The 25,118-nt window shown below is 32.2% G+C and overlaps 1 protein-coding gene across 1 annotated transcript in view; it reads left to right on the top strand.

Moving 5' to 3' along the window:
• Nucleotides 1-5,378: 5,378 nt before the first annotated feature.
• LOC141342995 (uncharacterized) overlaps nt 5,379-25,118 on the top strand; it is a 73,986-nt gene continuing 54,246 nt past the window's right edge. The window contains exons 1-3 of the mRNA XM_073847590.1: nt 5,379-5,457; nt 6,034-6,537; nt 7,439-8,208. Coding sequence (XP_073703691.1) covers nt 5,379-5,457; nt 6,034-6,537; nt 7,439-8,208 — 1,353 coding nt within the window. The remainder of the gene's footprint in view (nt 5,458-6,033; nt 6,538-7,438; nt 8,209-25,118) is intronic.

The raw sequence follows: 25,118 nt of genomic DNA, 5'->3' as shown, positions 1-25,118 counted from the left end.
TAGGGCCCCGCCGCCACTAGGGGGCCCCCACTAGTGGTCTGAGTCATTATGTTGCAAAGCGCGTGGCTGTCACTAGCCAAGTTTCCATCCAGTTTTTGCACTCGACAAAGAGACTATGTGTAAAAAAATGAACTGTCGCATAAGTTTTGGTGTATCGCAAAAAAAAAAAAAACTGCCCTTGAGCTGTTTCCATACATCATTTCATCTATATTGCGTAAAATATAGGCTAGTAGCCTGTTCTTTATCCATTTGAAACAAAACCTAATATTAAATTGTATGTTAGCTAATTTTTTATTAACAAGTGTCTTGGGGTTTTTTTTTTTTTTTTTTTTTTTTTTTTTTTTTGTACTTTGTTATAGACTATTTGCTTGATCATCAACAATAATCATAAACAGAAGCAGTTGTATGATCATCATCAGCGGGGGAGATCAAGTGATCGTGTCGGCGCCTCCTGCACGCAGTTAAGCATTACTAACTTGACAGATTTTTGCAACATTTGAAGTATGGATTTAGAATTTATGCGCTAAAGTTAAACGGAAAAAGATTATGACGACACATGAGAAATTTTATCGATAATGCATTTCCATCAGCTATATCTGTAAAAATTCCAAAGCGCTAAATTGTTTTGTGTTTTTGGTAACACTTTCTATGAAGCCCCTATTTATAATACATTATAAGGGTATTTCTAAGGCATTATAATGAATGCATAATGCATTATAATAAACCTTATAATATGTTATATCATGTCATAAATAATCATAACAACAATTATAATACATTATAATACTTGAGTATTTGAGGTTATAACTTTTAAGATTATGATTATTGACGGCATATTAAATCTACTTAATTTATAATGGATTATATCATATTACATTTATTTTTTTACATTATATTACGTTTCATTTTGATGGTCCACTTAGTCCATTTACTATATGCTTAAACTTTCCACCTACATGTCTCCTTAGAGTATTAGTAGACTTAGTTTATGGTTAGGTAGAAGGTTCATGTACTTGCAAAGTTACTTAATATAATATAATATAATATAATATAATATAATATAATATAATATAACATAATATAATATAATATAATATAATATAATATAATATAATATAATATAATAGTTTGTCTTTTGGTGAAACATCAAAATTCAGTGTTAGCATATATTTAGCATACTACTAATAATAATTACTGCTAGCTGACATGCAGTTGCAGAGTTACCAATCAAAAGCTGTCTAAAGGGTACTATCAAAATAATCAAACTGATAATACAAATGTGTCATATTACACATTCATCTGATCTGATGCATGATCTTAAGGTTCTTTGGGAAATATTATTATAATTATTATAAAGTGGTCTTTGTATGCTTTAAGTAAAGTGACATGAGAAAGATGACAAGATATGAGACTTATAATTCGTTATAACTACGAGGAGGAAATCATACTCTTAAAAGCTATAATCACAAAAAAGTAAAAATTATAATACATTAAAACTGTTCTTATGAATACTCCTGAGATGATATAACATATTATAAGGTTTTTTATAATGCATTATGCATTCTTTATAATGCCTTAAGAATACCCTTATAATGTATTATAAATCCAGGCTTCATAGAAAGTGTTACCGTGTTTTTTTTCCACAAACAAAATCTTTGGATGGAAACCTGGCTACTGGCAATACTCCACTAGTATTCACTGCAAGGCAGGGCCCCAAAATTATCCTGTTTAGGGCCCCCAGATGTACAGGGCCGGCCCTGCTCCGGAGCACAATAATGTTACAAGAAAGACTGTCCAGTTTGTCCAGTTTAGCTCTTCGAAGTATTGAGAATGCCAGCGCTCGCAACATCCACATAAAATCTGTAGTCAAAGTCTTTGCACGCCAAAACGCTCGCGATAGACTATTTATTCCTGCTTGGATTTCAGTCTGATTGAAAAGCAATCAAATACGCACATTATATGATAAATGCTATTAATAATAACGTCAAATGCATCAATACAATGATAATTCACCACATTCATTACTGAGAGACAGACTCAGGTGCACAATACATTTTCCTGCATGACATCACAGCTGGTGGGAGGGGCCCCGTCTCGTTCTTTGCGGGGGCCTCTAAGACTATATAGTAGAGAAGTAGGCGATTTCGGAGCTGGTGAGTCCTCTTCTCCTCTATTATTTGCTGTTTGCTGTCCTGCAAGTCTTGTTTTGTTTAATTAAATCTGATGATAACGAATTTGAGATTAAAGCCAGCTCTTCTGAATATGAATAGTGCTGTAGTAATGTTATAGATAATGTGTGTTCAGTTAAGAAAGGAAACTTTTACTCCAGATACGCCCTTCGTTCAACCGGCAAAAACGATCACATTGTGTCTAATGTTCCTTCCGTTCATAGAAGATGAGTTGAATACGGAATTGTTCAGGACAAATAGAATTAATAAATTCCAGCCAATGTGCAAAAAAAAAAAAAAAACACTATGTCCAATGATTCATTCAAATGGATGATTTTTACAATGTTGTTGTAAACACTAGTGGCCAGGCTGACTTACTGTTAGATTATGTGTGAATAAGTCGTGAGAATAAGTTTTCCTCTGTCCCTGCTGTTTAATGTATTTCACACTTGTTTCTGTTTGTTTAATACATAGTTGGTTGGAATAACAGGAAGAGCTCATTGTTCACCCAGATCTATTTCTGAGATTTCATTGTACACCCAATATTGTTTTTGTTCCATATGACGCACATAGATATTTTGGTTAGATGCGTAACATCCGTTAATATTCCTATATATATACTCTTGTATTAAACCAATAAACTTGAAGTAGGAAAATACAGAACATGTGTCTATGTCTTGCTTCCTGGCCGTATCACATTGGGAGACTGAGAGTATAAGTTTGTAATTTGGGACCTACCTTCAATTTCTGAATGTTTTTGCCTATCATTTGTGGGTCTGTGAGATTAGTGGTCCAGCTGTGAAATTACAGAGCTCCAAGTCATAGATTGGTGGAAATGTGACGTCACTTTGTAGGTCGATCGGCTGTTGGCATGACACTGGTTTCCTCTATTCATTGTTATTTTGGCTTTTCCACACAGAGATTCATGTTGAGTGAAGCTCCTCCCACAGCAATCACACATTCAGCAATAAATGCTGGAATATTCCCATCAGTTTACAAGACGAGCATCAAATCATCAGGAAGAGCTGAAATCTGCAAATCTGAGTTTATTGAAGAGGACAGAGAGAAGATGAGAGATCCAGAACACACTGAAGATACTGAACAACAAACAGGTTGGTGTTGATTCTTCATTCTTCATTAATAATGCTGACGGTTATAAAGCTTCAGGCTGTTTTAGATTGTGTTTGTTGTAACAGGAATGATCTCTAGAGCTGTTGAATAATATTGCTGAAGCATCAAATGTTTGGGCCATATGTAAAACGCCAATCAGAGTAAAATTTTAGTCTTAAGTGTGTCAAAATTGCAAGAATGATATAATTTGAGTCTTATTCCTAGACTTGTGATTCATAAAGGTTCCTAGGTGTTAAGACTAGGAGTAACATTAGATAAATAAGATAAGTAACAATAGTTACTTCATCAAGCAAGTTTTTGTTTGTAACTGGCCAAGTAAGAAAATTATTAACCTATTATATATATATTAATAAATTATTCCACCCATGTGTTAAATTTTAGGTAACTTTCTGGGAAATGAGACCATTTTTATGACATGCATTTACTCCAATCCATCCAAGTAGGGCATTGTTTTACATTCAGGTATGCCAAAATCAGTAAAAAAATCCAATATATGCCAGAGTTTCAGAGGTTAAATAAGGTTCCAAAAGCAAATTAAAGCTGCAAGCAGCAATGAAAGGGCCCTCGCACCCGGGCTCACCACTGACCGATGGCTTAGGAAAACAGTGAACGGTGGGCAGTGTGCTTTTAATACAGTAAATATAGGAGAAATATGTCAAAGTCATTTAAATGTGCCAAACTTCCTGCTGCCAGCTGGTGGCGCTATGCCTGTAACTGATTATTGGCATGTAGATTTGTTCAGACCAGCACTTTTATCAAACAAATGAAGTCTGGTGCAGATTGACTTTGGTATGTTTGAGTTAGTGAAAGATATGATATATCCTGCTGCCAACAGGTGGCGCTATGATAATATCTGAATATTGGCCTTTAGGTGTCTTCAGGCCAGGACTCTTACCAAACCTGTGAACTTTGTCAGGCTGCCATGGACACGCCCTATAAAGAAAACTCAAGATCTTCGCAATTTAATGTTGCAAAGGCCTTTAGATTTGACCTACCAAATATAATGTCGATATCATTAAATCTCTAGGAGGTGTTTGCTACAAGCCATTTCCTGTTGCCAACAGGTGGTGCTATGATTATGAGAGAATACTGGAGTTCAGATGTGTTCAGGCCTAGATTCTTATCGAACATGTGAAGTTTGAGGATGATTGGACAATTTATGGCAATTAAGTTATAACAACTTCTATTTCCATGGCGAAACTTGGTCAGGCCGCGACAGACATGCCCTTTGCCGAAAACTCAAGATCTTCGCAATTTAATGTCACAAAGGGCTTTAGATTAGATTCACCAAATTTGGAGTTGATCGGAATAAATCTCTAGGAGGAGTTGGTTCAAATACGAGTGTTGCAATCTAAATAAGGTTTGTCCAAGTAACGTCTAGGTTACGTAGGTAACCCTCGTTCCCTGAAGGAGGGAATGGAGACGTTACATATTGGAACTCACAAATAAAGCCCAATGAAAATTGGCGAGTGGTATTTCCATGCCAGACCACTCCCCCGTACATACGGGTATATAAGATGGTCTGACGCATCCCGTCCAGGAGCCAGACGTGCAGGTTCCGTAGGTTGGGGTGCAGGTGCCAAATTGTGCCTCAATTGTGCCTTTCCTCAAGGTGATTTTCCAGGGAGCGGCTGCCGCGAGGGAAATGAGGTCTGGAAACCAGGTCCGGATGGGCCAATATGGCGCAACCAGCAGAACCTACTCCTCGTCCTCCCTAATCTTGCACAGTGTCTGTGTAAGGAGGCTCACTGGGGGAAAGGTTTACTTGGGCCCCGGAGGCCAGCTGTGTGCGATTGCATTCCTGCTGAGGGGAGCCTCGTTGAGGGAGTAAAACAGCTGGCAGTGGGAGGATTCGGAGGAGGCAAACATCTGGGCCTCGCCGAAATGGCTCCAAATCAGTTGGATTACCTGGGGGTGGAGTCGCCATTCTCTAGGATGGGTGGACTGCCGTGAGAGCTGGTCGGCTGCATGGTTGAGTTCTCCTGGAATGTGCATAGCGATTTCACCCACGTCTGACAAATACAACAACAAATCTCGCGAGCCATGAGAAGCCAGTCGTCGAGATAGTTGAGGGTGCGAATGCCCTTCCGCCAGACGGGGGAGAGGGCAGCCTCCGTGACTTTCGTGAAGACACAGGGAGAGAGGGACAGGCCAAATGGTAGCACTTTGTATTGATACGCTCGACCCTAGAAAGCAAACCATAGGAAGGGTCTGTGTCGAGGTAGGATCGAGATCGAGGTTGATGGCTGCAAACCAATCCTGGCGACAAATGCATGTTAGCATGCGCTTCAGTTGTGAGCTTCTTGAATGGCAGCCTGAGAAGGGAGCGATTCAGGGCTCGAAGATCCAGGATGGGTCTTAGCCCACAACTGTTTTTGGGCACGATGAAGTAGGGACTGTAGAACCCTGACTTCATCTCGGCTGGAGGGACAGGCTCGATTGCATCCTTCGCCATTAGGACTGCAACCTCCGCACGCAGGAAAGCGGCATGTGTGTCCGAGTGGACAGTAGTGTATAGAATGCCTCTGTACCTGGGCGGACGCCTGGCGAACTGAATCGCATAGCCCAGACCTACCGTCCGAATCAACCACTGCGAGGGGCTGGGAAGCTGAAGCTAGGCTTGAGGGGGAAGGGGAAGGGGACTGGTCCCAGAAGGATAAACGTCCTTGAAAAAAGTCTGACTACACTGGGCACCACTTACCTTCTTCCCTGTTTCCCGCGCTGGTGGTATCAGGCTCCGAGTCCAATTCTGAGGAACTTTTAGGGCGTTGCTCGAGAAGGGAGCTCGGGGCCGAGACCCCAGAGGTGAGGAATTTGGCTCTTTCTGTAAAATTGTGGGTACCGCTGACCCGTAGGTCGACGGCGGCATTTGAGTACACAGCAGCTCCCGGGCCTCTACCGGATTGGGGACGTGGGTGTTGTCGGCCCCCAAAGAGCAATCTCCTCCACCTCTGGGTTGCCCGTGTCAGGGACGCTCCGCAGCTCTTGTGTTTCTGGCCGGTCCCTGAGACAACAAGCTACCATTCTGGCATCGTGAGCCTCGGCAGGGGACAGAGCTGGTTTTCTGGAGGCCACAGAGGCGGGATGGTAGATGGTAGCTTTGCGGTGGGGCAAGATGTGTTTAATCGACTCCGTCTGCTTCTGAACTGCCGAGAACTGCTGGGCAGCTGTTCGCTGGTAATGCAAAGGCTTTCTTGTTGCTGTGAGAATGGCAGCCCGCAGGATCTCGCCAGCAGAGGTAGTGTGAACTCTCAATCAGGAACTCTTTTCTATATTCGTCTGTTTGTAGACAGGCTTGGCTCATGAGGCTCCGAAGCGAAAATCTGAATGAGTGGCTGCATGCCACCATCTTATATACCCGTATGTACGGGGGAGTGGCCTGGCATGCAAATACCACTCGCCAATTTTCATCAGCCTTTTGAATAAGGCTCGGAGATGATTGGTCTCTCAGGAGAGTTCCCATATGTAACGTCGTAGTGAAACGACTGAAGGGGAACTGATTTTGTTGCTAGGCTTTTGAATAAAGCCTCAAAAGGGGTGAGGAAGTCACTAAATTGGCAACATTGACATTGTCTGTGGTGTTTAGTATTGCTCTTATTCACAGACAAAACCGTTAATGAAACCTCACAATCATAAGATTAAACAATGAAAAAACATAAGCAAGGAAAATAATAAGAAATATAAAAACATGACATAATACAAATAAACATAAATGGTAAATGATAAAACAGTCGAGCAGCAAATTATATAATCATTAAACGACTAATGATTATAAATGATTATATACATAAATAATTGTAAATGAATAAAAATGAGATAAATGTATGGTCGCTCTCTTGATGCAACACACACAATACAGTATTTGAGGATCCTCAGATCTGTCATGTTGTTGATCAAACTCATTTAATAGCTCTCCCTATAGAAACATGTGATTTGTGCCTATAATGCTTTAAAAATGTAAGATCAATGTAAACGTTTCAGGAACTTCAGGAATTTGTAAAACTGCATCAAAATGTTCAGAATTTTCTAATGCAATTCTCTGCTTTCCGTTGTTATATCAGAGTTAATTTTTATGTCCTCTCACTTTGCGTCCTTTCTTTTTTTTTTTGACAAATTTACTGTATTAACTTTTGTTTCAGAGTTGATTGAAGACAATGAGGTGAAAGAAGAACTGAGTAAAGTTGAGGAGAAAGATCATGTCAGCAGTGGAGAAAAACCCGAACAGAAAGATTTAAAGAAAAGAAGAGACAAGAAATCTTTCACCTGCACTCAGTGTGGAAATAGTTTCAGATACAAATGTCAACTTGATGTTCACATGAGAGTTCACACTGGAGAAAAACCGTTCTCTTGTGATCAATGCGGGAAGAGTTTCTCACAATCAGCAACCCTTAAGGGTCACATGAACATCCACACTGGAGGGAAACCGTTCAGTTGTGATCAGTGCGGGAAGAGTTTCTCACAATCATCACATCTTAAGAAACACATGAAGATCCACACTAGAGAGAAAATGTACACATGTGATCAATGCGGGAAAACATTTATGTGTGCTTCATACCTGAAGAATCACCTGGGAGTTCATTCAAAGGAGAAACCACATGTGTGTCATTTGTGTGGAAAGAGCTTTTCATGTTTACAATATTTAGAAAGACATCAGAAAAGACATACTGGTGTGAAAGAGTACATGTGCTTTGAGTGTGAGAAGACTTTTACTACAGCTGGAATTCTGAAAGCACATGAAAGGATCCACACTGGAGAGAAACCTTACAAGTGTTCACACTGCGACAAGAGATTCAGGCAGTCAACAGGTCTGAAAGAACATAAAAGGATCCACACTGGAGAGAAACCGTACGCATGTGATCAATGCGGGAAGAGTTTTACAAAAAAAGGACACCTTACATCACACATGAGAGTTCACACTGGAGAGAAACCGTATCACTGCACTGAATGTGGGATGTGTTTCAATCGTTCATCTTCTCTACACAAACATACAAATAACAATCACAGTAAATAGATCATCTTCAGATCCAGCACTTTCAGATCTGATGCTGCGTCCTCACCAAATGTGACACAATAATGCATCAAACAATAGAATACAATCTGGAGCAATCTGTCATTACAAGAGCCATGAGAAAGAAACATGATCTAAAGTTTTCACAGTGAATAAAGTTCATCTTCATCTTCAGATTCAACTCAGATCAGATCAACTCAAAGATGGAGTTCCTCCCCAAAGAACAATGTTTTTTGTTTGTTTTATTCCTGTTTATCATTGTGCTTCATGTTTTAAACTAGATAAAAAGTTTGTTAGCAAACTTTAAGTTGGCTTGAGAAAGCCTAGCCAGTAAGTTTTAAGTAGTTTTAAAAGCTTTTAGTTTAAAGAAAGTTTAAAGGTTTTCAGTTTGAAATAGTTTTAGTTTGATTGATAAAGTTTGAAGATAGATAGGCTAGATAGATATAAATAGTTTGAAAATAGAAAGATTTATAGATATAAATAGTTAGAAGATATAGTTTGAATGTGAATAGATAGATATGAGGTTACTAGGGTACCCAGGGTGGTAGCATGATTAGCTAGTTGCTAGCATGATTTTAGTAAGACTAGCAAGTCGCTAGCATGATTTTAGCATGACTAGCAAGTCGCTAGCATGATTTACCATGATTAGCAAGTCGCTAACATGATTTTAGCATGACTAGCAAGTCCCTAGCATGATTATAACATGACTAGCAAGTCGTTAGCATGATTCTAGCAGGACTAGCAAGTCACAAGCATGATTATAGCATGACTAGCAAGTCGCTAGCATGATTTTAACAAGACTAGCAAGTCGCTAGCATGATTTTAGCATGACTAGCAATTTGCTAGCATGATTTTAGAATGACTAGCAAGTCGCTAACATGATTATAACATGACTAGCAAGTCGCTAGTATGATTTTTAGCATTACTAGCAAGTCGCTAGCATGATTTTAGCATTACTAGCAAGTCGCTAGCATGATTATAACATGACTAGCAAGTCGCTAGTATGATTTTTAGCATTACTAGCAAGTCGCTAGCATGATTTTAGCACGACTAGCAAGTCGCTAGCATTATTTTAGCATTATTATAGCATGACTAGCAAGTCGCTATCTTTATTTTAGCATGACTAGCAAGTTGCTAGCATTATTCTAGCATGACTAGCAAATCCCTAGCATGATTTTAGCAAGACTAGCAAGTCGTTAGCATGATTGTAGTATGACTAGCAAATCGCTAGCATGATTTTTAGCACGACTACCAAGTCGCTAACATGATTATAACATGACTAGCAAGTCGCTAGTATGATTTTTAGCATTACTAGCAAGTCGCTAGCATGATTTTAGCACGACTAGCAAGTCGCTAGCATTATTTTAGCATTATTATAGCATGACTAGCAAGTCGCTATCTTTATTTTAGCATGACTAGCAAGTTGCTAGCATTATTCTAGCATGACTAGCAAATCCCTAGCATGATTTTAGCAAGACTAGCAAGTCGTTAGCATGATTGTAGTATGACTAGCAAATCGCTAGCATGATTTTTAGCACGACTACCAAGTCGCTAACATGATTTTAGCACGACTAGCAAGTCGCTAGCATGATTTTAGCATGACTAGCAAGTCGCTAGCATGATTTTAGCATTATTTTACCATGACTAGCAAGTCGCTAGCATGATTTTAGCATTATTTAACATGACTAGCAAGTCGCTAGCATGAATTTAGCATGACTAGCAAGTCGCTAGCATGATTTTAGCATTATTTAGCAATGACTAGCAAGTCGCTAGCATGATTTTAACATTACTAGCAAGTCGCTAGCATGATTTTAGCATTATTTAGCATGACTAGCAAGTCGCTAGCATGATTTTAGCATGACTAGCAAGTCGCTAGCATGATTTTAGCATTACTAGCAAGTCGCTAGCATGATTTTAGCAGATAGATAGATATGTAGATAAGGTTTGAAGATAGATAGATAGATAGATAGATAGATAGATAGATAGATAGATAGATAGATAGATAGATAGATAGATAGATAGATAGATAGATAGAAGAAGTTTAAATAGGATTTCAGTAAGTTGGCTTTCCCAAGCCAACTTAATTATATCACTATTACACATATACCCTTCTCCACTTGTAAGTCAGTAGGAGAGAGAGATCCAGCTCATCTTTGGATTTGCTTTGAGTAATTATTGATCAAATGTTACCATTTTTATTAATACATTATCTTATATTTTGATTTTTAATTTTACAATTGTAATATTAATATCTAAGTTGGTTTCAGTTGAGTGTTTATTGTCCGATCTCAAGGTTATGCACTTGTGTGTTTTTTCTGCCCTTCATGTCTGGATTTACCGACTGAAGACTTGCCTTTGTGTTGTGCCTTTCTTACTCACCAATAAAGTTAAAGAAGTTACGTATGAAGTTATTTGTTTGATTTACCCAGGGACACAAGTAGTTGCAAATTATTTTGGAGACATGGACACTGCATGCATCTTTAGTTACTTAGAGGAAGAATCCAAGAAACGCTTCTTTTAAATGATTGCACATTAACCAAAATGTTTTGAATTGATACTGAACATCTGATATTTTAATCTATAAAATTACTGATTAAATGCTCTGGCAAAGATGTATTTTGTTGCATTTGGTGACTAATACCATATACACAAACAAAACCAAAAAAATAACAAGAACAAACTAAAACTAAAAATGATTACAGATCGACTAAGGTATAATATGGAGAAAAATATTTTTTTCTCTCCATATCAAAGTGGATTTCGACGTGAAAGAGGAACAATGGATTCAATCGTTAACTTGGAATCAGATATTAGGAAAGCCTTGATTAATAAAGAAACAGTTGTAGCAGTTTTCTCTGATGTTGAGAAAGCTTATGATATGTTATGGAAAGAAGGTTTGTTGATTAAATTAGGTGGTAGGTTATATAATTGGATTAAAGAGTTTCTAATAGAAGGAAATATGTGACCCTGGACCACAAAACCAGTCTTAAGTCGCTGGGGTATATTTGTAGCAATAGCCAAAAATACATTGCATGGGTCAAAATTATTGATTTTTCTTTTATGCCAAAAATCATTAGGAAATTAAGTAAAGATCATGTCCCATGAAGATTTTTTTGTAAAATTCCTACTATAAACATATCAAAATGTAATTTTTGATTAGTAATATGCATTGTTAAGAACCTAATTTGGACAACTTTAAAGGTGATTTTCTCAGTATTTCGATTTTTTTGCATCCTCAGATTCCAGATTTTCAAACAGATGTATCTCGACCAAATATTGTCCTATCCTAACAAACCATACATCAATAGAAAGCTTATTTATTGAGCTTTCATATATTGTATACATCTCAGTTTAGTAAAATTTAACCTTATGACTGGTTTTGTGGTCCATGGTCACATATTAGAGTAAAGGTTGGGGAAATATATATCAAGGAAAGGAATTATTGATAACGGAACACCACAGGGTAGTGTCATCCGCCCTTTGTTATTTATAATTATGATTAATGATGCATTTGCTACTATAGAGAGACATATTAATAAGTCACTGTCCGCAGATGATGGAGCTCTGTGGCTGAGAGGTTGTCAGTATTTTGTCCTGTTCTGTTTTCCCAGTGTTTTCCCCCTCTGTTTCTAGTTTATATGGTTTAGTTCATTGCCTTTGGTTCAGCATCTAAGACACAATTAGGAAGACTGGAAAAGATTCATTCACAAGTTTTGAGAATCTGTCGCGGGGCTTTTTCTTCCTCTGCAGTAAAATCATGCTAGCGACTTGCTAGTCATGCTAAAAATCATGTTAGCGACTTGCTAGTCTTGCTTAAATAATGCTAGCGACTTGCTAGTCTTGTTAAAATCATGCTAGTGACTTGCTAGTCATGCTAATATCATGCTAACAACTTGCTAGTCATGCTAGAATCATGCTAGCGACTTTGCTAGTCATGCTAAAATCATGCTAGCGACTTGCTAGTCGTGCTAAAATCATGCTAGCGACTTGCTAGTCATGCTAGAATAATGCTAGCGACTTGCTAGTTGTGCTAAAATAATGTTAAAATCATGCTAGCGACTTGCTAGTCATGCTAAAATCATGCTAGCGACTTGCTAGTCATGCTAAAATCATGCTAGCGACTTGCTAGTCATGCTAAAATCATGCTAGCGAATTGGTAGTCATGCTAAAATCATGCTAGCGACTTGCTAGTCATGCTAAAATCATGCTAGCGACTTGTTAATCATGGTAAAATCATGCTAGCGACTTGCTAGTCATGCTAAAATTATGCTAAAATCATGCTAGCGACTTGCTAGTCGTGCTAAAATCATGCTAGCGACTTGCTAGTCGTGCTAAAATCATGCTAGCGACTTGCTAGTGGTGCTAAAATCATGCTAGCGACTTGCTAGTCATGCTAAAAATCATGTTAACAACTTGCTAGTCTTGCTTAAATAATGCTAGCAACCGCATAGCAACACCTTAGCAACCACCCTGGGTACCTTAGCAACCGCATAGCAACACCTTAGCATCTATTCACATTCAAACTATTTATATCTTCTAACTATTTATATCTATAAATCTATTTTCAAACTATTTATATCTATCTAGCCTATCTATCTTCAAACTTTATTAATCAAACTAAAACTATTTCAAACTGAAAACCTTTAAAATTTATTTAAACTAAAAGCTTTTAAAACTACTTAAAACTTACTGGCTAGGCTTTCTCAAGCCAACTTAAAGTTTGCTAACAAACTTTTTATCTAGTTTATAATTATGATTAATGATGTATTTGCTACCATAGAGAGAAATATTAATAAGTCACTGTCCTCAGATGATGGAGCTCTGTGGCTGAGAGGTTGTCAGTATTTTTGTCCTGTCTTGTTCTGTTTTCCCAGTGTTTTCCCCCTCTGTTTCTAGTTTATATGGTTTAGTTCATTGCCTTTGGTTCAGCATCTAAGACACAATTAGGAAGACTGGAAAAGATTCATTCACAAGCTTTGAGAATCTGTCGCTGGGCTTTTCCTTCCTCTCCAGTTCCAGTATTGCAGGTTGAAATGGGGGCGTTGCCAGTTCATCTAAGAAGGATGCAACTGTTATTGACTTATTTAATAGGACAAAAAGACAATCATCCAATAAAAAGATTGCTTGAGGCAAGTTGGGAGCATGGGAAAAAGCTTAATAGCTTTGGTTGGATCATCATGGAAGTAGCGCGTGAGATGGAATTAAATGAGTATGAAGTTATCCCAAAAAAAAACATACAATAAAGAACTAGCGCGAATTAAAATTGGGCCTACTGAGATGCTTCAGTTAACAACAGCAACATTTTTAGGAGTTATTATTGATGAAGGTTTGAGTTGGAGAGGACACATAGGCTTTGTTCGTGGCAAAATTAATAAATCAATTGGTATAATAAGGAAGATTAGCCATCTTGTTACTACTAAATGTCTCCGTACCCTATATTATAGCTTAATTTATCCGTATTTGTCATATTCTAACGTGGTGTGGGGGAGCACATTTCCAACAAAGCTACGTAGAACTCTAACTCTCCAGAAGCGGTTTGTCAGGATAGCGGCTCGTTCAGATTCACACACATCTTCCGCTTCGCTATTTAAGAAATTGCAGATTTGATCAATTTTTGACATTAACATCTTCCAAATATGTGTTTTCATGTACAAATTATTTTTATCGGAAGGGTCATTTCATGTCATACTTTAAAGCCAACTCAGCTGTCCATGCCCATAATACTAGGCAGGTAATGGATCTCCATCCTCCAAATTTCACCACATGTAGAGGCCAATTTTCAATAAGATTTAAAGGTACACGGATATGGAATAAATTTCTCATGCGGCGAGACAATGCACCTCAATAGAGAGCTTTAAAAGAGTTTTAAGAGGTTTGCTGATGAACTAGCTTGTGCAAATAGTTGATTCTATATTGTTCAGAGTATTTTCATTTAACTGTGGAATGCTTGTTGTTTTATCACTAGTATTATCGTGACATATTTTTTGTTTGTTGTATGAGTTGTATTATATTGTGTTTTGCATTCTTTGGCTAAGTTTTATCTTTCTTTGGTGGAGGCTTTAGATAAGCCATACTGGCTTTTTGCCTTCTCCGGCACTTAATATGCATCAGTATGTCCTTGGTGTTGTTGTTTTTTTTTTTTTGTGCAAAAAAAAAAAAAAAAAAAAAAATGTTCATTGTCAAACTCCAAAATTAGACCATTTTTATTTTTTTAAAAAAACGTCATTACTTCATTTGAAAAAGTTAACACATGTATTTTACTGACAAAATATTTTAGTTTGTTGTGTATATTTTTTTCATTCGATCAGATAACATTTTAAGCTGTCATATTATGGTCGTGTTACAACGTGCCCCACATACGGACAGTGTTGCCAGATTGGGCGGGTTTCCGCCCAATTGGGCTTCTTTTGATCGGCTCGGACCGGAGAATAACGCATTGGGCGGGTTATATATAAGCCGCCCAATCAGCCGCTTTTTTCTTCGCTTTTATCATTAGTCATTGTTATTTTAATACCTTCGAGCTCAAAGTATCACAGTAATATAATGCGTAGCGCAGTCATCAACTCATTTTTGCTTAACGCAACCCTTACTGGTTTAGTTTAACAGAGACCTGTCAATCAATTTACGTCTTTTACGTTAGTGAGACGTGATGACTTGTGAGTGACGTTTTTTTTTGGCGCTATAACGGGCAAGATTTTGAATACGCAGTTTTTCATTCACAAACAAAAATTTTCAAATAGTTCCCCTTCTTATCCCCTTTTTAAAATTGAAATAAAATCACTTCTAAAATCTCTTCACCTGATAAAAAATAAAAAAAAAAATACAAGATTCCTGAATTATTATACTGAGTTATTTAAAGAAAACCTGAATTTGTAGAAGCTTTCCTTATATGTGTTTGTTTCAATTTCTTTGTAACATCATTGTAATTTCATGTAAATTCGGGTGTTTTTTTTTTTCTTTTCTTTTTTCTTTGTATCAATGTTTATTTACTTTTAATGTGTATATGTTTGTGTTTGTCATCATTTTAATTTAAATTATTGGTCATTATTTTATGGATTTGTATGTGATCCCTTGGCTTTGTTCTTTTTGTATTATCTGTTCAAGCATTAATAAAAAATAAAAAAAAGCCTTCAAATAACAAAAAAAAAAAAAAAAAAAAAAATGTTCATTGTCAAACTCCAAAATTAGACCATTTTTATAAAAAAAATAAATAAATAAATAAAAAATTGAAAAAGTTAACATGTATTTTACTGACAAAATATTTTAGTTTGTTGTGTATATTTTTTTCATTCGATCAGATAACATTTTAAGCTGTCATATGGTCGTGTTACAACGTGCCGCTCAGATGTTACAATGTACCCCACCTACGGACAGTGTTGCCAGATTGGGCGGGTTTCCGCCCAATTGGGCTTCTTTTGATCGGCTCGGACCTGAGAATAACGCATTGGGCGGGTAGACAAAATTTGGGATGCTTTAAAAAAATAAAAAGCTTCGCTTTTATCATTAGTCATTGTTATTTTAATACCTTCGAGCTCAAAGCATCACAGTAATATAATGCGTATTGCAGTCATCAACTCATTTTTGCTTAACGCAACCCTTACTGGTTTAGTGTAACAGAGACCTGTCAATCAATTTACGTCTTTTACGTTAGTGAGACGTGATGACTTGTGAGTGACGTTTTTTTGGCGCTATAACGGGCAAGATTTTGAATATGCAGTTTTTCATTCACAAACAAAAATTTTCAAATAGTTCCCCTTCTTATCCCCTTTTTAAAATTGAAATAAAATCACTTCTAAAATCTCTTCACCTGATAAAAAATAAAAAAAATACAAGATTCCTGAATTATTATACTGAGTTATTTAAAGAAAACCTGAATTTGTAGAAGCTTTCCTTATATGTGTTTGTTTCAATTTCTTTGTAACATCATTGTAATTTCATGTAAATTCGGGTGTTTTTTTTTTCTTTTCTTTTTTCTTTGTATCAATGTTTATTTACTTTTAATGTGTATATGTTTGTGTTTGTCATCATTTTAATTTAAATTATTGGTCATTATTTTATGGATTTGTATGTGATCCCTTGGCTTTGTTCTTTTTGTATTATCTGTTCAAGCATTAATAAAAAATAAAAAAAAGCCTTCAAATAACAAAAAAAAAAAAAAAAAAAAAAATGTTCATTGTCAAACTCCAAAATTAGACCATTTTTATTTATATAAAAAAAAATAAATAAATAAAAAATTGAAAAAGTTAACATGTATTTTACTGACAAAATATTTTAGTTTGTTGTGTATATTTTTTTCATTCGATCAGATAACATTTTAAGCTGTCATATGGTCGTGTTACAACGTGCCCCTCAGATGTTACAACGTACCCCACCTACGGACAGTGTTGCCAGATTGGGCGGGTTTCCGCCCAATTGGGCTTCTTTTGATCGGCTTGGACCGGAGAATAACGCATTGGGCGGGTAGACAAAATTTGGGCTGCTTTAAAAAAATAAAAAGCTTCGCTTTTATCATTAGTCATTGTTATTTTAATACCTTCGAGCTCAAAGCATCACAGTAATATAATGCGTATTGCAGTCATCAACTCATTTTTGCTTAACGCAACCCTTACTGGTTTAGTGTAACAGAGACCTGTCAATCAATTTACGTCTTTTACGTTAGTGAGACGTGATGACTTGTGAGTGACGTTTTTTTTTTTGGCGCTATAACGGGCAAGATTTTGAATATGCAGCTTATTCATTTATTCATTTGAAGTAATTGCGATGGCAAAGTGGCCTAAATATAAGTTACACGATAAAAAGTCTAAAGTGGATTACATGTGGTGAGAGATGAATAGAAGACTTCTAAATATAATTGTAACTGAAATAAGAAAACGTGGGTGTGATTAGCATATTTTTAGTGTGGACATTGAAAATGATGCATGTGTTTTTCCAAGGGTTAAAGTCATCGGTTAATTTCCACTTTGAAAAGATCTTTGGACATTTTACGCATATTTTCAGACCGTTTTGACCCATGTTCCTTGTGAAATTGATTTATCTTTATTTTATTTTGTCATTATTCTTTTTTTCAAAGAGATAAAAATGGTCCTTATCAACCTTGACATGGCAATAAAATTCGCATTATTTTGGCTGTTAAAAATTTGGGCTGGTTTTTGTTGAAGTGGGCGGGTTTTGGTGAGCTTTTGGGCTGGAAATCGTCAACCCGATCTGGCAACACTGCCTACGGGGCATGTTGTCACATCTCACTTCCTTTCTTTTGAGGTAAATAACGAAAAACGTATACGCTGTAAATATGAAACAAAGCGATATATTTGTACTAGACAAGTGTGGAAATAATGTGGATAAAAATTGCACTCTGAACCCCAAGTGGATTTACATAAACCGCGAAATTCAAAAAGTGTTAGGTTGTGCCCCGCTCTCCCCTAATAGTATTATTATTATTAGTCTGAATAGTCTGGGTTGAGGGAAATTACACGTGTCTGATTCATTGCTCACAGTAGATGGCGGTAATGCTCTATCTAAGAAGCGAGCCGCCAATAAAAACGAGAAAGAAGAAGAAGAAGAAGAGAGTTACGGTGAGTCCTCTTCTCTGTTATTAGCTTTTGCTCTGAATTCTCTGAGTTCAATGCAAACCTGCGGCGAGTTTAAGTCTATGCCAAGTTTAATGTACAAAGCATGACAAACAATGCAGACTGCATATGGATACAAAGTCTCAGCGGATCAATAAAAAAAAAGTAATATGTCTATGGTAACATATTAACGACTGGTGTAAAAAAAAAACATGATACTACACTAAAATTCTAGTTTTTCACAAATACATTTCACATTCCAGCCTGAAAGTACTAAAAGGTAGTCAAAAAGAAGCTATAAAATTAATAATAGCATTAATTAAACTAGCCCAAATAAAAAAAAGACAATAGAAAACGTAAATCTAGGACTCAAAACAAGTTTGTTAGAGGTGCTCTGTGGATGGGAAAATACAGTCGAAAAAGCAACAGGAACTCTTTAAATATTTTTGAATATTAAAAAAATTAAGAAAAATATTTTTTCCTGTTTATTAATGTTTTTACTCGTCATTTGAGCCGTTTTCGTAGGATTTATGCTATTTTTTAAATATATATAAATTAATAAATATTTTTTTAATAGGTTTTTATACAAAAACTTGCCTTTTTTATGTAAAATTAACTTCTACTAGCATGTCTAAAAAAATATATATTTTTCTGTTTATTAATGTTTTTACTCGTCATTTGAGCCGTTTTCGTAGGATTTATGCTATTTTTTAAATATATATAAATTAATAAATAATTTTTTAAATAGGTTTTTATACAAAAACTTGCTTTTTTTATGTAAAATTAACTTCTACTAACATGTCTAAAAAAAAAATATATTTTCCTGTTTATTAATGTTTTTACTCGTCATTTGAGCCGTTTTCGTAGGATTTATGCTATTTTTTAAATATATATAAATTAATAAATAATTTTTTTAATAGGTTTTTATACAAAAACTTGCTTTTTTTTAATGTAAAATTAACTTCTACTAACATGTCTAAAAAAATATATATTTTTCTGTTTATTAATGTTTTTACTCGTCATTTGAGCCGTTTTCGTAGGATTTATGCTATTTTTTAATATATATAAATTAATAAATAATTTTTAATAGGTTTTTATACAAAAACTTGTTTTTTTATGTAAAATTAACTTCTACTAACATGTCTAAAAAAAAATATATATATTTTCCTGTTTATTAATGTTTTTACTCGTCATTTGAGCCGTTTTCGTAGGATTTATGCTATTTTTTAAATATATATAAATTAATAAATAATTTTTTTAATAGGTTTTTATACAAAAACTTGCTTTTTTATGTAAAATTAACTTCTACTAACATGTCTAAAAAATATATATTTTCCTGTTTATTAATGTTTTTACTCGTCATTTGAGCCGTTTTCGTAGGATTTATGCTATTTTTTAAATATATCTAAATTAATAAATAATTTTTTAAATAGGTTTTTATACAAAAACTTGCTTTTTTTATGTAAAATTAACTTCTACTAACATGTCTAAAAAAAATATATATATATTTTTCTGTTTATTAAAGTTTTCACGCCACATTCGTGGAGTTTTTCTCTTTTCACAAATACATTTCACATTTCAGCCTGAAAGTACTAAAAGGTAGTCAAAAAACGTAAATCTAGGAGCGTTTCTTGTGCTCAAAACAAGTTTGTTAGAGGTGCTCTGTGGATGGGAAAATACAGTCGAAAAAGCAACAGGAACTCTTTAAATATTTTTGAATATTACAAAAATTAAGAAAAATATTTTCCTGTTTATTAATGTTTTTACTCGTCATTTGAGCCGTTTTCGTAGGATTTATGCTATTTTTTAAATATATATAAATTAATAAATAATTTTTTTAATAGGTTTTTATACAAAAACTTGCCTTTTTTATGTAAAATTAACTTCTACTAGCATGTCTAAAAAAATATATATTTTTCTGTTTATTAATGTTTTTACTCGTCATTTGAGCCGTTTTCGTAGGATTTATGCTATTTTTTAAATATATATAAATTAATAAATAATTTTTTTAATAGGTTTTTATACAAAAACTTGCTTTTTTTTAATGTAAAATTAACTTCTACTAACATGTCTAAAAAAATATATATTTTTCTGTTTATTAATGTTTTTACTCGTCATTTGAGCCGTTTTCGTAGGATTTATGCTATTTTTTAATATATATAAATTAATAAATAATTTTTAATAGGTTTTTATACAAAAACTTGTTTTTTTATGTAAAATTAACTTCTACTAACATGTCTAAAAAAAAAATATATTTTCCTGTTTATTAATGTTTTTACTCGTCATTTGAGCCGTTTTCGTAGGATTTATGCTATTTTTTAAATATATATAAATTAATAAATAATTTTTTTAATAGGTTTTTATACAAAAACTTGCTTTTTTTTATGTAAAATTAACTTCTACTAACATGTCTAAAAAAATATATATTTTCCTGTTTATTAATGTTTTTACTCGTCATTTGAGCCGTTTTCGTAGGATTTATGCTATTTTTTAAATATATATAAATTAATAAATAATTTTTTTAATAGGTTTTTATACAAAAACTTGCTTTTTTTATGTAAAATTAACTTCTACTAACATGTCTAAAAAAATACATATATATTTTTCTGTTTATTAATGTTTTTACTCGTCATTTGAGCCGTTTTCGTAGGATTTATGCTATTTTTTAAATATATATAAACTAATAAATATTTTTTTTAATAGGTTTTTATACAAAAACTTGCTTTTTTATGTAAAATTAACTTCTACTAACATGTCTAAAAAAATATATATTTTCCTGTTTATTAATGTTTTTACTCGTCATTTGAGCCGTTTTCGTAGGATTTATGCTATTTTTTAAATATATATAAATTAATAAATAATTTTTTTAATAGGTTTTTATACAAAAACTTGCTTTTTTTATGTAAAATTAACTTCTACTAACATGTCTAAAAAAATATATATTTTCCTGTTTATTAATGTTTTTACTCGTCATTTGAGCCGTTTTCGTAGGATTTATGCTATTTTTTAAATATATATAAATTAATAAATAATTTTTTTAATAGGTTTTTATACAAAAACTTGCTTTTTTTATGTAAAATTAACTTCTACTAACATGTCTAAAAAAATACATATATATTTTTCTGTTTATTAATGTTTTTACTCGTCATTTGAGCCGTTTTCGTAGGATTTATGCTATTTTTTAAATATATATAAACTAATAAATATTTTTTTTAATAGGTTTTTATACAAAAACTTGCTTTTTTTATGTAAAATTAACTTCTACTAACATGTCTAAAAAAAAAATATATATTTTCCTGTTTATTAATGTTTTTACTCGTCATTTGAGCCGTTTTCGTAGGATTTATGCTATTTTTTAAATATATATAAATTAATAAATAATTTTTTTAATAGGTTTTTATACAAAAACTTGCTTTTTTTTATGTAAAATTAACTTCTACTAACATGTCTAAAAAAATATATATTTTCCTGTTTATTAATGTTTTTACTCGTCATTTGAGCCGTTTTCGTAGGATTTATGCTATTTTTTAAATATATATAAATTAATAAATAATTTTTTTAATAGGTTTTTATACAAAAACTTGCTTTTTTTATGTAAAATTAACTTCTACTAACATGTCTAAAAAAATACATATATATATTTTTCTGTTTATTAATGTTTTTACTCGTCATTTGAGCCGTTTTCGTAGGATTTATGCTATTTTTTAAATATATATAAACTAATAAATATTTTTTTTAATAGGTTTTTATACAAAAACTTGCTTTTTTTATGTAAAATTAACTTCTACTAACATGTCTAAAAAAAAAATATATATTTTCCTGTTTATTAATGTTTTTACTCGTCATTTGAGCTGTTTTCGTAGGATTTATGCTATTTTTTAAATATATATAAATTAATAAATATTTTTTTTAATAGGTTTTTATACAAAAACTTGCTTTTTTATGTAAAATTAACTTCTACTAACATGTCTAAAAAAATATATATTTTCCTGTTTATTAATGTTTTTACTCGTCATTTGAGCCGTTTTCGTAGGATTTATGCTATTTTTTAAATATATCTAAATTAATAAATAATTTTTTAATAGGTTTTTATACAAAAACTTGCTTTTTTTATGTAAAATTAACTTCTACTAACATGTCTAAAAAAATATATATATTTTTCTGTTTATTAAAGTTTTCACGCCACATTCGTGGAGTTTTTCTCTTTTCACAAATACATTTCACATTTCAGCCTGAAAGTACTAAAAGGTAGTCAAAAAACGTAAATCTAGGAGCGTTTCTTGTGCTCAAAACAAGTTTGTTAGAGGTGCTCTGTGGATGGGAAAATACAGTCGAAAAAGCAACAGGAACTCTTTAAATATTTTTAAATATTAAAAAAAATTAAAAAAAATATTTTCCTGTTTATTAATGTTTTTACTCGTCATTTGAGCCGTTTTCGTAGGATTTATGCTATTTTTTAAATATATATAAATTAATAAATAATTTTTTTAATAGGTTTTTATACAAAAACTTGCTTTTTTTATGTAAAATTAACTTCTACTAACATGTCTAAAAAAATACATATATATTTTTCTGTTTATTAATGTTTTTACTCGTCATTTGAGCCGTTTTCGTAGGATTTATGCTATTTTTTAAATATATATAAACTAATAAATATTTTTTTTAATAGGTTTTTATACAAAAACTTGCTTTTTTTATGTAAAATTAACTTCTACTAACATGTCTAAAAAAAAAATATATATTTTCCTGTTTATTAATGTTTTTACTCGTCATTTGAGCCGTTTTCGTAGGATTTATGCTATTTTTTAAATATATATAAATTAATAAATAATTTTTTTAATAGGTTTTTATACAAAAACTTGCTTTTTTTTATGTAAAATTAACTTCTACTAACATGTCTAAAAAAATATATATTTTCCTGTTTATTAATGTTTTTACTCGTCATTTGAGCCGTTTTCGTAGGATTTATGCTATTTTTTAAATATATATAAATTAATAAATAATTTTTTTAATAGGTTTTTATACAAAAACTTGCTTTTTTTATGTAAAATTAACTTCTACTAACATGTCTAAAAAAATACATATATATATTTTTCTGTTTATTAATGTTTTTACTCGTCATTTGAGCCGTTTTCGTAGGATTTATGCTATTTTTTAAATATATATAAACTAATAAATATTTTTTTTAATAGGTTTTTATACAAAAACTTGCTTTTTTTATGTAAAATTAACTTCTACTAACATGTCTAAAAAAAAAATATATATTTTCCTGTTTATTAATGTTTTTACTCGTCATTTGAGCTGTTTTCGTAGGATTTATGCTATTTTTTAAATATATATAAATTAATAAATATTTTTTTTAATAGGTTTTTATACAAAAACTTGCTTTTTTATGTAAAATTAACTTCTACTAACATGTCTAAAAAAATATATATTTTCCTGTTTATTAATGTTTTTACTCGTCATTTGAGCCGTTTTCGTAGGATTTATGCTATTTTTTAAATATATCTAAATTAATAAATAATTTTTTAATAGGTTTTTATACAAAAACTTGCTTTTTTTATGTAAAATTAACTTCTACTAACATGTCTAAAAAAATATATATATTTTTCTGTTTATTAAAGTTTTCACGCCACATTCGTGGAGTTTTTCTCTTTTCACAAATACATTTCACATTTCAGCCTGAAAGTACTAAAAGGTAGTCAAAAAACGTAAATCTAGGAGCGTTTCTTGTGCTCAAAACAAGTTTGTTAGAGGTGCTCTGTGGATGGGAAAATACAGTCGAAAAAGCAACAGGAACTCTTTAAATATTTTTAAATATTAAAAAAAATTAAAAAAAATATTTTCCTGTTTATTAATGTTTTTACTCGTCATTTGAGCCGTTTTCGTAGGATTTATGCTATTTTTTAAATATATATAAATTAATAAATAATTTTTTTAATAGGTTTTTATACAAAAACTTGCTTTTTTTAATGTAAAATTAACTTCTACTAACATGTCTAAAAAAATATATATATTTTTTTCTGTTTATTAATGTTTTTACTCGTCATTTGAGCCGTTTTCGTAGGATTTATGCTATTTTTTAAATATATATAAATTAATAAATAATTTTTTTAATAGGTTTTTATACAAAAACTTGCTTTTTTTAATGTAAAATTAACTTCTACTAACATGTCTAAAAAAATATATATATTTTTTTCTGTTTATTAATGTTTTTACTCGTCATTTGAGCCGTTTTCGTAGGATTTATGCTATTTTTTAAATATATATAAATTAATAAATATTTTTTTAAATAGGTTTTTATACAAAAACTTGCTTTTTTTATGTAAAATTAACTTCTACTAACATGTCTAAAAAAATATATATTTTCCTGTTTATTAATGTTTTTACTCGTGATTTGAGCCGTTTTCGTAGGATTTATGCTATTTTTTAAATATATATAAATTAATAAATAATTTTTTTAATAGGTTTTTATACAAAAACTTGCCTTTTTTATGTAAAATTAACTTCTACTAGCATGTCTAAAAAAATATATATTTTTCTGTTTATTAATGTTTTTACTCGTCATTTGAGCCGTTTTCGTAGGATTTATGCTATTTTTTAAATATATATAAATTAATAAATAATTTTTTTAATAGGTTTTTATACAAAAACTTGCTTTTTTTTAATGTAAAATTAACTTCTACTAACATGTCTAAAAAAATATATATTTTTCTGTTTATTAATGTTTTTACTCGTCATTTGAGCCGTTTTCGTAGGATTTATGCTATTTTTTAATATATATAAATTAATAAATAATTTTTAATAGGTTTTTATACAAAAACTTGTTTTTTTATGTAAAATTAACTTCTACTAACATGTCTAAAAAAAAAATATATTTTCCTGTTTATTAATGTTTTTACTCGTCATTTGAGCCGTTTTCGTAGGATTTATGCTATTTTTTAAATATATATAAATTAATAAATAATTTTTTTAATAGGTTTTTATACAAAAACTTGCTTTTTTTTATGTAAAATTAACTTCTACTAACATGTCTAAAAAAATATATATTTTCCTGTTTATTAATGTTTTTACTCGTCATTTGAGCCGTTTTCGTAGGATTTATGCTATTTTTTAAATATATATAAATTAATAAATAATTTTTTTAATAGGTTTTTATACAAAAACTTGCTTTTTTTATGTAAAATTAACTTCTACTAACATGTCTAAAAAAATACATATATATTTTTCTGTTTATTAATGTTT

Source organism: Garra rufa, chromosome 1 (genome assembly GCF_049309525.1).
Source record: "Garra rufa chromosome 1, GarRuf1.0, whole genome shotgun sequence".
In the NCBI taxonomy this organism is placed as follows: Eukaryota; Metazoa; Chordata; class Actinopteri; order Cypriniformes; family Cyprinidae; genus Garra; species Garra rufa.
This window is presented reverse-complemented; position numbering and strand designations above follow the sequence as displayed.